The sequence below is a fragment of the Gekko japonicus genome, unplaced genomic scaffold (assembly GCF_001447785.1).
Source record: "Gekko japonicus isolate JY-2015 unplaced genomic scaffold, Gekko_japonicus_V1.1 scaffold1275, whole genome shotgun sequence".
Lineage (NCBI taxonomy): Eukaryota > Metazoa > Chordata > Lepidosauria > Squamata > Gekkonidae > Gekko > Gekko japonicus.
Window position 1 is genome coordinate 350,959 of NW_015177051.1, and position 14,977 is coordinate 365,935.

General features: G+C 42.0%; 1 protein-coding gene across 1 annotated transcript in view; it reads left to right on the top strand.

Moving 5' to 3' along the window:
* RASGRF2 (Ras protein specific guanine nucleotide releasing factor 2) overlaps positions 1 to 14,977 on the top strand; it is a 150,909-nt gene that overhangs the window by 59,394 nt on the left and 76,538 nt on the right. Inside the window, exons 4-7 of the mRNA XM_015428113.1 lie at positions 3,883 to 3,972; positions 7,463 to 7,716; positions 10,252 to 10,331; positions 13,658 to 13,851. Coding sequence (XP_015283599.1) covers positions 3,883 to 3,972; positions 7,463 to 7,716; positions 10,252 to 10,331; positions 13,658 to 13,851 — 618 coding nt within the window. The remainder of the gene's footprint in view (positions 1 to 3,882; positions 3,973 to 7,462; positions 7,717 to 10,251; positions 10,332 to 13,657; positions 13,852 to 14,977) is intronic.

Genomic DNA, 14,977 nt, shown 5'->3' on the forward strand with positions numbered 1-14,977 from the left:
TGAAACCAGCACATGTCCAAGGAGGGGCAGTGAACCCCTCTGTTCTTCCTTTGCTATAGAAAAGAGTAAGAGTCCAGTAGCACCTTAAAGACTAAAAAAAATTGTGTTAGGATATGAGCTTTCATGAGTCACTGTTCACTTCTTCAGATACAGCTAGAATGTGAGTCCATCTGTCATATATATTGGAAAGTGGAGTGATTTCAAATGCCAAATGACATTAGTAGGTGAATGACAACAGCAGGTGTGATTGGATTAGGTGTGATATGCAGAGAGGTAATAGGCGGGGAGAAATCAGCATTGGTAATGAGACAGGAAACCCAGGTCTCGATTCAGTCCAGGTGGATGCATCTTGATCCCATCTTGATCTTCTTCCTTTGCTGTTTCGGAAGAAGGATTGTTGCTTACTTGGCTTTCCACGCAGTTTGATGAGATCTTTGCTTTTTCGACATCTATCAAAAATTCCTTGTTACAGGGTATCAGAGCTTCTTTTCTCCCTCAGAATGGCCCTCTTAAAAAGTGCACTGAATGCAGCACCAAAATGATTCAGACCGACAACCATAAGTTGTGTTGTTTGGGAGAGATTCATAACATAAGTGCTTGTGCCTTTTGTAAGCAATTCAGCCTGGAGATGTGTGACGAGAGGGCTTCCCATTTGAAGTCAGCATTCCAGGAGAAGGGTTTATCGGTGCAACTGACATCCTCCTCTAAGTGGAAGTTGGATCCTGAGAAAAGGGCATGTAGTGTCAGTACCCTAACTCTGTCACCAGATTCACCTGCCTATTCTGTGTGTAGAGTGGCATTGGTTCTGAGGAGTTTGCCAGAAGCACTCCCAAAGAAAGCCAAGACCAAGTCTAGGCACAAGTCTAGAACCTCTTCTTTAGCACTGGCTTTGCTAAAGCCTGCCCAAGCCCTGACCCACCCAAGCCAGCCATATGTCTGGAAATGCTGGCTGGAAATGGGCTGTTACCACCTAGTACTGGGCTGGGTGGTTCTGGGGCAGGTCAACCCTCTGGGGTGTATTCCTGGCCACTGCTGCTCGCCTGGTGCCAGCTGATGATATCATCAAGCTGTCTTGGCCAGGACACCACTGCAGGAGGCTCTGGGCCTAGTTCCCTCCAGTTGCTGCTGGTGGTGCTCCTTCTCTGTTCCCTGGCGGCATCACCTTTACCTGGTTTCTCCCTTCCCTTCCTGAGGCTTCAACAATGTTGGAGGGGCTATGCAGTATTGGGCTTGGCACCAGGAGCCCAACTGAGCCAGGGCCAGGTGCTGGCACTGGACACTGGAACTACTGTTTGTGGACAGGAGGGCAAGGCGCCCTCTCCTCGTACTCTGTAGCTCTATCCAAGGGCTATTGACAGCTCACTGCTGTCTGAAGGAGAGCTTGGTGTTGATCTGCCATGCTCCCCATGCCCTCAACCTTGGAAGTTGCATTCTTTACAACAATACTCAGTTCCATTGCTGGAGTCTGCAGCAGCATCTGAGGCCTTCCCCAAGCACTGTGATACTCATTTGTTTCATTCCCATCTCTGATATATGGGCCATAGTGAAGAGCTTCTGACCAGCAACCACAAGACTTTCTGAACATTTCACAGGGCTTTGGGCCAAACCAGCATATCTACAATCTTCTGCACATAATCTAGAAAACATGTATAAACCAGCAGGCAAGTTTTTGTTCATTCACCCTCCTGCTAACTCCCTGGTGGCAGAGGTTATACCTCCAAACAGATTTCTAGGTCTCACTCAGCTCCTTCTGACATAGCTAAATATGGTTATTTCCTAGAGTTCAGGGTTACCTGGTTATAACCCTGCTTCCCCCCCCCTTTTCCCTCCTCCAGTTAAACTGCAGGAGGAGGTTACTCAGCTCTTAAGTAAGGATACCCACTGAATATGCTGATTAAGGGTTTTTACTCTCATTATTTTGGTGGACAAAAAGGAGGGAGGAAAGAGGCCAATTTTAGACCTCAGAGATTTGAATAAATGTTTAAAAGTTTCCAAATTTTGTATGGTTATGTTTCTTAAAGTAGTTACCTTGTTGGAAATAAACAGTAGGTTTGTGGTTTTAGATTTCCAAGATACTTATTTCAACATCTCTATTCATCATCACTGCAGGAAATATTTAAGATTCCACTGTGGAGCTGTCAATTACCAGTACATCAGTACACTTTTGGCCTTATTACAGCTTCCAGAGTTTTTACAAAGTGAATGGCTGTGCTTGTTGCTCACCTGTGTTTGCAGGGTTGCAGTACTTATTCCTGTCTGGATGATTGGCTCCTGGTTGCACTATCTGCTACCACTTTGCCGCATACAGTACAAGATCTGGGTTTGTTCGTAAATTGGAATAAATCCGATTTACAGCCTGCCCAGTCTGTTCAATTCATAGGAGCAATTCTCGACTCCTTGTGACTTATGCATTCCTCCCTGTAGATTGGACACACTCTCTATGCCCACCATTCCCAATCAAAATAATTTTCTGTGCTTTGAAATAATTTCATATCACCAGCTATTACATAGGCCTGTAGAATGGGTGAATTGAGTGCCTTACAGTACAGCTCCCCCTTTTACTAAATTTCATGTGAACAAAGTGGTCCTCCATCCCCATTTGTAGTTTCTCCCCAAGGTTGTGTGCCATTTTCACCTTTCCCAAGATATTATTCTGCCAGTCTTCTTTCCCACACTATCCTCTTCAGAAAAGTGCACACTACACATTTTGGCTATTAGAAGAGCATTGTTTTATTAAAAATGTATAAAATAATTCCACAGAGATTCGGATCTCTTTGCCTGTTACAGGGGACCTAGGAAGGGTCATTCAGTTTCTCCTTAGTCCCTTGCTGAATGGGTGGTGTCTGCTATCAAATGCTCCTATGTGCTGGCTCAGAAATCTTGTTCACTACCAGTTACTGCACACTCCACGAGGGCTCTGGTGTCATCTGCTGCTCTCCTTAGTGGTATGATTTTGTGACATCTCTTATGTGGTCATTTGCCTCCAGTTTCATCAGACATTACTTTGTGGGCATAAATTTGAGATGTGAGTCAGCTATTGGTAAAACTATTCTATAGAGTCTGTCCAGAGTAAGTGAGCTTGTGATACTGCACAGAAGCCATAAAGATGAAAACAGGGTTGCACTTGACTGTATCTGCTATTCATCAATTGGTCTTCAGTTTAGGCACACATCTCTCCCTCCTTTCCCCACTGTTAGCTCTCTTCTTTTACATCATATGATGTGTCACGGTGGTGAAGGGTAGAAATGGGCAAAGGAGTATTCCCCATCCTTGATCACGTGCTGTGCAGCAGAGGGCAGGGGAGTGATCCTTGCACTACAGAAAGTCCTGGAAAGCTTTAGAACTTCCATCTCCGCAGTTGGCCCACTCATGCACTATCTCAATGTATTTCTGGACAGAAGACTACTTGATGGACAAGATACAGGTAAGTGTAATGTCTTCTGCAAAGTTCTTGACAACCTCCTTAGGAGACTAATTATGACCCTGTTTGGTTTGGTTGTTAAATGTTTGAAGACCTTTCCTAGGGTAATTCTCAGGGTCATTATGGTATTGAATTGTACACAAAGCTGCTTTACACTGAGCCAGACCATTGTTCTGTCAAGGTCAGTTCTTTCTACTCTGACACTCATAGGCTCTCCAGGGTCTTGAGCAGAGGCTTTTCATTTTACCTATTATCCGATCCTTTTCACTGGAGCTTGAATTTGGTTCTTTCTCTATGCAAAGCAGATGCTGTACTACTGAGCCAAAGTCCCTCCCCTTCAAAGTTTTACTGTAGTCAATCTTTGCAGGGTCCAGAAGACTTGAAATTGCAACTTATTAGACTCCAGAGTTAAATGTTCTGAAACTTATGGAAACCCTTAACACCACTCTTGCTTTTGCCAGATTGTAGCTCTCAATAAGACGAAAGAACGAATGCGACCTTATCAAAATAACCAAGAAGAAGAAGATCCTGATATTAAAAAAATTAAAAAGGTAAATTCCCACAAATCCCACTTAAATAAAAAAAATCAGTTTCTCTATGCATATTTTTAACCATCTATATATCTATTCCTTAAGTGTGGGCCAATCTGTGGTTATCTAAATCTGTGGAATGGGCCCATGCTGACAGACAGGACATTTTCCTCCAAACATGGGGGACCATCCCAGGTTTGCTGAAGAATTTGAAAACTATAAAAAGTTATAGGGGGAGTTTAAATGAGGAGGCTAGCAGCCTCAGTGGACCTAGCATCCATGGAGGGCTACATGGCTTTGGCAGGGGCTCCGTCAGTGCTGGGGGGGGGGGGAAGGTAGTCCTGGTGGTGAGGAGACTGGCAGCCAGAGCAGGCCCGGCAGGCACAGGGGGCTGCCTGACTTTTGTGGTGGCTGCAGCTCTGACACTCCAGGCTCAGCAGTGAGCCGGGGGGGCTGCTGTGAGTCCTGCAGTGATGGAAGAGGTAGGGGCATTTTTATGGGGGGGTGGGTTGGTAACAATTGCATCAAGGGTGGGGAGATAGGTAAGGAGAACAATGAGGGTGGGTGGGTTGAGTGGAATGCCAAGGTTAGAGGGTGTAGGTAGGTAAGACAGTGAAGGCAGGGGGTAGGTAGGGACAGCAGTGAGGGTGAAGTGGTAGGCAGGGAGAGCAGCAAGGGTGGGGGAGGTGAATGGAGTGACAAGGATGGGGGGATAGGTAGAGCAATGAAGTGGTAGTGAGAGGAGAGGGTACAGAAAGGTGGCTTGGGGGTATCTAAGCCAGAGGCCTAAGGAATGACCAGTGAGGGAATTTTCCCTTGAGTTTCTCACAAGTTCCCCCTTGTTAATATATCTAATTCTCTATGTGGCCAAATTTCCGGATACTTGAGACTGGAGCTATGAATGGATCACACAATTCTTTCTACAAACCTGAAAAAGCCCCAGGTTTGCATAAAAATCTGAAAAACAAAACATTGAGGTGGAGTTAACTCCCCTAATTGATAGAAGGAGAACCTCTACCTCTGAGAAATCAATGCACTCTGCAGGGGGCATTGTGGGGGTTGCTAGGCAATCACAACAGTATTGCCAGCCTTCAAGCCTTAGTTTCTTTCAGTAAAAGGCAGGGAGAGGGCTCTTTTCTTTTGACCTCAGAGGGAGGACTCATTGAGACTAGCCCAGGCCTGGCAGCAACCAATGGGTGCCTTTATAGCACATGACTTGGATGACTCACCTAGGACTGGCTGCTTGCTATTGTTCAAAAGCAGCCACCTTATGAAAGCCAGTATGATGTTGTGGTTAGAGTCTCAGACTAGGATCTCTGGGAGACCCAAGTTAGACTCACCTGCTATGGAAACGCATTAGATGATCTTGGGCCAGTTACACATTCTTAAGGGATACAGGGGAAAGTGAGGTGTGCCCTGCAAGTCCTTTCAGGTTTTCCATGATTGAACTGGGCCTGGCAGGTGGCACCACTCAACTGAGCCATTGTTTTCCAGGGGGAGAATGCTGGGTAGGGGGAGTGAAAGGTGAAGACAGGAGCTAGATAAAGGTAAGTTGGCTGATGTGTGAGAAGGAGATGAGGAAGCAGGAAAGGGGGGAGAGACTATGGAAATTTTCAGGGAACAGAAAGAGCAAATTGTAGGGGAAGAGAAGATGAGAAGACCCCCCTGCAAGTCCTTGTAGGTCCCTTGCTTGTTTGTTATAGTTCAGTTTGTTAAATGTAAACATGTTTAGTTTGTTGTGGTATCTATTTCATTTTAAAACCCCAGCAGAATCATCTAACATTTGAGATATGCTGATCAATGAAGTAGGCAGATCGTTTTTTACTAGGTCCAACTGTTTTGAAAAATGTCGTAGACTGTTTTCTTTTAAAATACCAGCAGAATACTGTTTGCATGCATTAGGACCCAAAACTGCAAAGTCAAACGCTGCCAGTGACTTTAGATTATAGGGATGCACTTTGGGATACTAACTAATCAAAACCCAAACTAAAAGTCTCTGTGCGTTACTATAGCTTTATAACTACTCCATTTTTAAAAAATGACTGTTGACAGTGTTTAGAAATGTTCAGATCTGACCATTATTCTGGCATAGTTTTGAAAGGGTTAGAGGATGGGAGCGGCTGAGTAAAAACTCAGCAGATCTGTATGTGACAGAGACATTTTCCAGTGAAAAGATTGTACAAAATTGTCTTACCAGCAAAGAGGATTGTGAAGTGATAGGTCTGTCTCACTAAAGTGTTGTTTACACCTATCAGATGGCTGGCTCACTGGCTTTGAGCAGTCTTTGATTTGATTCTGTGTAAATAATTGCTCCTTTTTGCTCAGTAATCTATTTTCTCCAGTGCCTACTAAGCACAGGTGCCAAGTGGTTTATTTATAAGCACATGCTGTCATACAGGCAGTATTACCGACTGGGTGGGGAAGGAGGCAAGTGCCCCTTACCAGATTCTAGGCAGCATCTGCTGTGCCATCTTCTCTCAGTAATGTGTGTACAACACATTCAGTGACTATAATACAAAAGAGAGGCAGACAAAATTAGGGCCAAACCAGTTGAGACATATGCATTCAGTGAAAACCATCTGAGAACTCTCAGTGTCTTTCTTTGAAAGCAGCTATAGGGGACCTAATTTGGTGGGGAAGCTAGCTTCTTTACCCCATGCTGTTTCCATGCAAGTTTTTTTAATGCTGCTGGCCAGTACACAATATCATAAAACGTGATATTACAATAGTAATGATGCCTCTTCTCAGGTGCCTATTCGCTGGTATAACAGGCCATAAGAAATCTGGCCTTTGGGAATATTAGTATAACCATTGGCTAATTTGTGGTTTATTTTTAATGCTATTGAATTAGTTATATAAGCTTCTGTAGGCATTTCTATTGGTATAAAGCATTAGATTCCTTTTCTTAAAGATTTTACTTTGCAACCCCACTCTGAAATGTCTTTGGCACTGTGTATTATTTTGTTTGACATTGTGTATTATTTTATTGTATGTACACATTTGTTTCCTGTTTCTAAGGTGTTTACATATTAAATTACTGATGTTATATTTTGTGCACAAAATTGAATTAATTTATTTATATATAACATCATACTACTTTTCCTGTTTTTGTGTTCTCTACCTTTGTGGTTTGCCCTATCTTTTTTGGCTGGGTATTTTCCCCTTTTTTGTGATACCCCACTCATTGTCTGCACATTAGTATACACGTGTAATCTTGTACATGCTAGACTTCCCTATTGTCTTCACTGAAGAGGCAGCCCTCATATCTGCAAGGGACTGCTGATCATAACACAACATATTATGGTATGAAAACGTACAAAATAGTAAGGCAAACTGAGTGCTGCTTCACATATGACATTTTTCCCTAGCAAGATGATCATACGTGTAGACAAAAAATAATCCTTCTCTGTAGTCAGTCATATGTGAAGACTTGTGTGAAAAATGTCCAAGTTTCTATTCTGTACCATGTGGCCTGCATTGCTGAAGCCATTAACTTTTTTTCGATTGGTAGGTTCAGAGTTTTATGCGAGGTTGGCTGTGTAGAAGAAAATGGAAGACAATTGTCCAAGATTACATTTGCTCTCCACATGCAGAAAGTATGCGGAAGAGAAACCAGATAGTTTTTAACATGGTCGAGGCTGAATCTGAGTATGTGCATCAGCTTTACATCCTTGTGAATTGTTTCCTAAGACCATTAAGGATGGCTGCAAGCTCAAAGAAACCACCAATTAGTCATGATGATGTCAGCAGTATATTCCTTAACAGGTATTTGATATCTTTTATGTATCTTACTCCATTATGATTCAGCAATGTTGGCACCAACATTTTAATTTGCCTCTTTTCTCGTCTTCCTCTTTGCCTTCTCCATAGAGTATTTCACTTTAAAAAAAATTAAGTTACAATTTAACTTGTAACATGTTTAATCTTTCGGGCTTTTTAAAAACTGAAAGCTCTGTGTTCCTGTTCTTTAGGGCAGAGAGCAAGAATAGATTAACATTTCTCAACTCTGTAGCAGCAATTCTGCCTTCCCTGAAGGAACACAGATAACTGACTTATACTGATATTCTCATTACTAACTCTAATGGCATATTGTCCTTGCTAAAATGGTTAAGCAAACACGCATCACAGATAAATTGGTAGTGTGTTTATTGATATATTTTATTTATTTGTTTACAAATGCTAATCTACTTTGCACCAAGTGCTTTGATCATAGTTGGTTAAACCAACGTTACGTGTATCTAACTAAAATGTCTTTCTGTCTTTATTCAGAAATTAAGAACAACTAAATACTACTCAAAATATGAACCCCTCAAATATTAAGAATACCAACAGTGTTATTGTAAGAGAGAGAAAATATACTTTATAATGCAGTTCTAAGCAGAGTTACACCATTGTAAGCCCATTGATTTAAATGGATTATTAAAGTATGTAACTTGGTTTAGGATTGCACTGTTATAATGTGCAGAGGTACTCCAGTCAAAGTCTGTTAGGACTGCACGGTCAAGTAAACCCCACTACTTCCAATGGGACTTATAAATCAGTAAACATAGGCCTATTATGCATGTGCATTGTCTGTGACTTTCAGTGTCCATGACCGTCAGGGTTTTTTTTGTTTCTTCATTTGTTTTCCTCCCTTTAGTGCTCACTTAGCTTTTAGTTTGCCTTTTCCACCGTGTTTTTTATAATGACTATTTGTTTGTTTGTGTGTGCCTGGAAGTCATGGTTGACTTGTGGTGACCCATAGTGGGGCTTGGATGTTTTAGAGAGGTAGCTTGTTATTGCCTGCCTCTGCATCCAAACCCTGGTATTTCTTGGAGGTCTCCCATCTAAGTGCTTGCCAGGGTTGGCTCTGCCTAGCTCCCGAGTTCTGACAAGATTGGGCTTGCCTGGGCTATCCAGGTCAGGCCCCCCCGCCTGAGAGTACTATTGTGGTGACTTTTAAAAATTTCAAATCCAAGTTGAAGCTATTCTTAGAGCAGAATGATTTGATTGGATTTCTCCCCTCGCCTTTGTTCCCCCTTGATGCCTACTTCCCTGCCCACATAAAAGTTGTTCCTCCTAGTCAACCATCTTTTGCCATCTCCCCTCCTTCATTGCTCTACAACCACCATACTTTACTTTTTAAAATTTGGCCACACAAGACTAGCAACTGAATGCTAAATCAACCATTTTCTGGACTCCAACAGAGCTTGCAAACCACCACTCCCCCCCACTTGGGATTGTTGTGATTCTGTTTTAAGATTGGTCCGTTAAAACTGGCAATGCCAGGGTCACTGGGTTCTGCTAGCCATTCTGTACACTCAAGGTGTTTCCCCATATTTTAAGTTCCTATGACTCTTTCCCATTTTTCCCAGTGGCCAACAACAAAGCAGATAATCCCCTTAGACTTGGCAATGTTGGAAAAGGAGGCTTTTGTCAGTTTCAAAATTGTCTTGTCAGTTTCACAAAATTGTTTATTTCCCCCTTTGTCTGCATTTTTTGTGTTCCAGTTCATTCAATCAACTAAGGCTAAAACACAGGTGCAACAGTGAACCATGGGGATTTAAATGGAAGGTGCTTACTTGATGCTACTATACAGCTGCAACAGGGCAATTGCATAAATTCTAAAAAGACTTTGGACACCACCCCCACACGTCACAAGCAATGCTCCCTCTAAGCTGTGGAGTCTTGTGAGCAGAAATTCTACTTTGTGAGCTACTGGCATTAGAGTTGTGAGTGAATGATTTGACTACTGCATAAATTAATTTGCTCTGGAGCCATCCTTCCTGAGCTAAGACAAAAATGTGTGAGCCAGAGGCTAAAAGACTGTGAGCTAGCTCACACTAACTCAGCTTAGAGGGAACACTGGTCACAAGTGACATTCCCGCCCCAATTAAGAAAAATGTAGGTTTTTGTTGTAGCTGCAGAATAAATACACTGGAGAAAAAAGAATAGTATGTAATGCAGGCACAGAATCCAAAGTCAAGCTTAAGGAGTCAGGTACTTGGAAAATCTGCAGTAAGATGTGCATAATAGGCCATTGATAAGGTCATTAGGCTGCAGTTCTAAGCAGACCTGTCTGGGCAGGTCACACTGACTCCATTGGGAGATACTTTTGAATAAACATGGATAGAGACAGGCTGCATGGCTGCAATCCTGTATATGTTTATTTGGGAGTAAGCACCATTTATAGTCAATGGGACATACTTCTGAAAAAATATGCATATGATCCAGATATTTCTAATATGTGCAAATAATATTTTCTAAATAGTTTTCTAATGATAGTTAACATTTCGCTTATTATTTGATTCTTCCTTCTAGTGAAACCATAATGTTTCTTCATGAAATATTTCATCAAGGATTAAAAGCAAGAATAGCAAATTGGCCTACTTTAATTTTAGGTGAGTAATTATTGGATTTCTACATAAAAATATAATGTTTGTTTTATCATCATGTTTAGTTTACATGTTGGTCCAGGACCCTGAGCAAATATGGCAGGTAGAAAGATTTTTAAAATAAAGGAAGCATCAAGTTGTGTTTCCATGTAGGATGCTATTGCAAATGTGCAAATTCCCTATTGTCTAGTTGCCAAATCAGCCATCCTAAAGAATTATCTGTGCAAAGCCTCAATTTTTTTTAATGTTCTAGGATGCTATTAGAAGGGAACTGAAAGCTCATAGAATGCGGGTCTGAACTGGTTAATCCAGTTATATGTTGATGAATTACCAATATAGAAGTTGCCTGTTCTGCAACCCAGGCCATCGACCTGATGTCTATATTTCTCTACTCAGAGACCATGGACACTGTTGCTTTTCCCATTATGCAAGTTTACTAGATGTCTGGGTCAGGATGGCTTCTGTTCCAGTTGCCTCAAAAAGGAAAAGAAAATGTGTATAAGACAAAGCAGGAGGGTTGGACCTTATTGTTTACCTACCCTCCAGCTGACTTTATGGTGACAAAGGCATTGCAGGGTAAAGGTGCCCAAAATGGTTTGGCTCATTCTGCCCCAGTAGATAGGGAAGGGTGGAAGCTTGACATCCTGGGTCTTAAAGACTATGCTTCTGCTGCTCTGTCACTGATAAAAGCAAATTACGAAGCTATAATGGGGAGGTGTCAACTCTCCTCTAGTCTCAAATGCCTTATTCATGGACTGGGGAGCCAACTGTCCAAGGTTGCTGCATACAGCCAACCTAGCACTTTGCTTCCTTTGTGCCACTTTGCCTCCTTTGTGTCAGGCCTTCTGCCACCAGTGTTCCTGTGGACTAAAAGAAGATCTTGGAGGGCTACAGGGGTGGGCTGAACTCTGGCATGGCAGAGGCCTGGAAACTGTCTCTGAGGCTAGTGGAGATGTTTCCCTTGTAGGTTCTAGCAAGGCAGTCTCTGGTGCTGAGGAGGCATCATCTTCCGGTGGCTCTGCAGTGCCAGGTGCCTCCTGATCCCTCTGGTCCTCCTCAGTCAGTGGCTTTGGCTCCACCCCTAGGGATTCCAAGGCCTAATCACTGAGTAGTCTGGGGGCGAGTCATGACACCAATCCCTGCCCCCATGACTATGCCTTCCTCATGGCCTCCGGGACTGGGTTTTTCTGGGTAACAGTGGTGGCAGTTCTGGAGAAGGTCAGGTGCATGAGTATCAGATGTTTTCCCCCCGAGTGTTCCTCTTGCCCATACCACTTCTGATAAATTAGGTACTGCAGTGTTTAACAGGACAATTAGGAATCCAAGATCTGTATAGTCTCATATTCCTCTTCCCCATCTACCTGAATGGATGGAGGCCACCCTAGACTATGGGCATCTAATCAATGTGAAGGGTCCAGGACCAGTAGTGATCAATGGAACACAGTATGAATGCACATTAATGGGGGAAACCGTGGGCAATAGGTTACTGGATGATGAGAAATGGTCTAGGTAACAATAATCTAGCTTCTTAGAGGAAAGCTCTTTAGATATTAGGTAGATAACCAGTCTCTTAGTCACAGTTGTCTCCCTGGAGCAACACTTGTAGTCGTCCTGATTTTTGTGGGTTTGCTTTGCTAGGTCTAACTGCTTGTGAAGATCTCCATGGATTGCAGCTAGTTCCTAGAATTTTGGTCATCTGCAGGGAAGAACCAGGGGTAGAAGCCATAAATTGTGAAAAACTGGAAATGTTGGTAAATGTATGCTGGGCATCATTATAGGCAAACTCAGCAAATGCAAGGAGGTCAGACCAATCATCTTGCTGGAAGTCGATGAAACACCAAATATATTGTTTCAGGATGGCATTGATGTGTTCCATATGCCCATCTGTTTGGGGGTGACAAGACGTGGAGAGATAGAGATGGACTCTGAGTGATGTAAATAACACCTTCCAAAACCAGGAGTTGAACTGTGGACACCGACATGAGATAATGTGTTCAGGAAGACCATGTAGTTGCCCCATGTGCCAGAGTACAAGATTAGCACTAGTTTCAGAAGAGGGTGCTCCCTGACAAGCTATGAAGTGAGGGTGTCTGCCATCACTATTGTCATGGTGCTATCTTTGGAAGGTGGCAGTTCAGTGATGAATTCCATAGAGACAGTGAGCCATGGCCTAGGAGGGGTGGGCAGTGGTTGAAGTAACCCTTTTTGCTTGCCGGGTCTATCCTTGACTTGGTGCAGGTTGTCACATTCAAACAGACATCTGATCAGAGCCATGGCCACCAGAACTCCTGGGATACCATCTGCAAGGAATTGAATACCTTCAAATGCCCAGATGTTTGGTGTCATGGTACAGAGGCAGCAGCTTGGTGTGGTGTTCTCCTAGTGGCACATATAGTTTGTCCTGAAATCGAAGCAGGCCCAGATCCTCTGAGGACCCCCTCTGGGGTCTAAAACCAAGCCTAAGCTTGGGGATCCTGCTGTTACAGTTCCCGAATCCTAGACTCGCAGTGTATTCTTTCCTGGTTGTAGTACCAGTGACAAGGTCTCTTCTTACCTGAAAGTTAAAAAGAGAGAAATATAAGGACCATCAGAACTGCTGCTGGTTCATAAGGGCAAAGTGGTTCTATGACTTAGTCTTCCCTTCCTGCCTAAAGTGATTTCCTCCTTCCACTTGAACAAGGACATTGTGCTCCCTCTATTGTTTCCTTACCCGAAGAATGCTAAGAGAAAGGCTGTACACTCACTTGATTTCAAACAGGCCCTATCCTTCTATTTCCATAGGACTGCCCCATTTAAGAAGGATCTAACCTTTGCGGCTTTTGGGGACCTAAAGACAGGTTCTAAGATCTTCACTCAGATAATCTCCCGCCAGGTTGTCATTCGTAAATGCTATGATCTACCCCTTGACCTTCATCAGACACTATGTCATTGATGTCAATTCCTGGAATGGCTCTGCCGTACAGAAGACAGGATGATGAAAATATCATTGCACTTATCTGTAACTAATGTTCAAGTGTTCTTCTGTGCAGGCACACATCCCTCCCTCCTCATTAAAGTGAGGGAGGGGCTTTCCCCCTTTTATAGGTGCTTTTGGTGGGAAACTGCACTGAACAGTGGGAAAGCGTCTTGCACTCTCAGGAGCTTTTAAAATGTCTGTGGCTGGCTTGCGCATGCATAGTTCCCATATGTGCCCAGGCAGAAGAACACTTGATGAACATCAGTTACAGGTAAATTCGACCATGTCACTTTAATCTTTTAATTTCTTCTTGTAAATACTCTGCTTAAAAGGGCAGATGATGGCATATTTCTACTTTTTCTTTGTTTTTTTTAAGCTGATTTATTTGATATCCTGCTACCTATGCTGAATATTTATCAAGAATTCGTTCGGAATCACCAGTATAGTCTTCAAGTTCTTGCAAACTGTAAGCAGAACAGAGATTTTGACAAACTCTTGAAGCAATATGAAGCCAATCCTGCATGTGAGGGACGGATGCTTGAGACATTTCTGACTTACCCTATGTTTCAGGTAATGTTTATTATTATGCATTTATAAAGGCTATCAAATTATACTGATTAGAATCCTGGATGGCTGCTTCAATTTTGTAAGTGAAAAAAAGGGGGGGGGGACTTAACCCAAACTTGATTGAATTAAATACCTATAGGTTAAGAAGATGTGATTATATAGGCTCATATTAGTAAAATTTAAAATTACTGCTGAAAGTAACTTTTCTGACCAAGTGAGAAAGAATATCTTTTTTAAAAATTAGGTACATAATCGAATCATTGCTATTGGAAAGTGTACCTGAACATGGCAGTAAACTCTTGAGAATGGGGCCTCTCATTAATATCTTTAACTTTGGCCACAGACAATAATCATTAAAGAAACCCTCATCTTGGTCAATTTATAAGAAATGATTGTTGTATTGGAATGTCAGGAACCATTCCTGTAATGTCATTTCTTCGACCACTGAGGAAGGCCAGTGGGCCAAAATGTGTATGGTCAGGGTCAGTTATGGTAACTTCTGGTTGTCATCATGAAGGCCAATATCTGTTTTAATTTACTTTGTAATAAAATACATGTATATTTTTGTATATCTGTTAATATTTATTATTTTTAAATTTGACTAACGGAATCATTGGGCCTATGTATTCATATCTCATTAACCTTTAGGTACTTACTTCGATTTTATTCGTTCTATCTGATGGAAATGTCTTTTGAGCTTTCACCCTTTTGTGTCACAGTCAGATATTAAAGAGACATTAGTACTTGATAGCTCAATACATTTTAAAACTCCTATGAAATAAAAAGTTATTTTCTCCTACATTCCAAGCTTGTGTGAAATAGGAGTTTATCTAACATTAAAGTAATATGTATTATTATGTTTAAACTGGCCCTTACCTGGATGACAGAGGCTAGCTCAATTTTGTCCGACCTCAGAAGTTAATACAAAAACTGAGAGTCACAGTGCAAAAGTATATATAACACTGTGTATAATAGATGTAGGCTTAAGGTAGATCAATTTTGTGGTTTTTATTTTTCTTTTTTTATTATTCTATACTGTTATATAAATATTGGTGTCAAATATTATCAAACATAGGTTTCATCCAAACAATACATCAAAGTGCAGGTTTACATTCTGATAACATTTGAC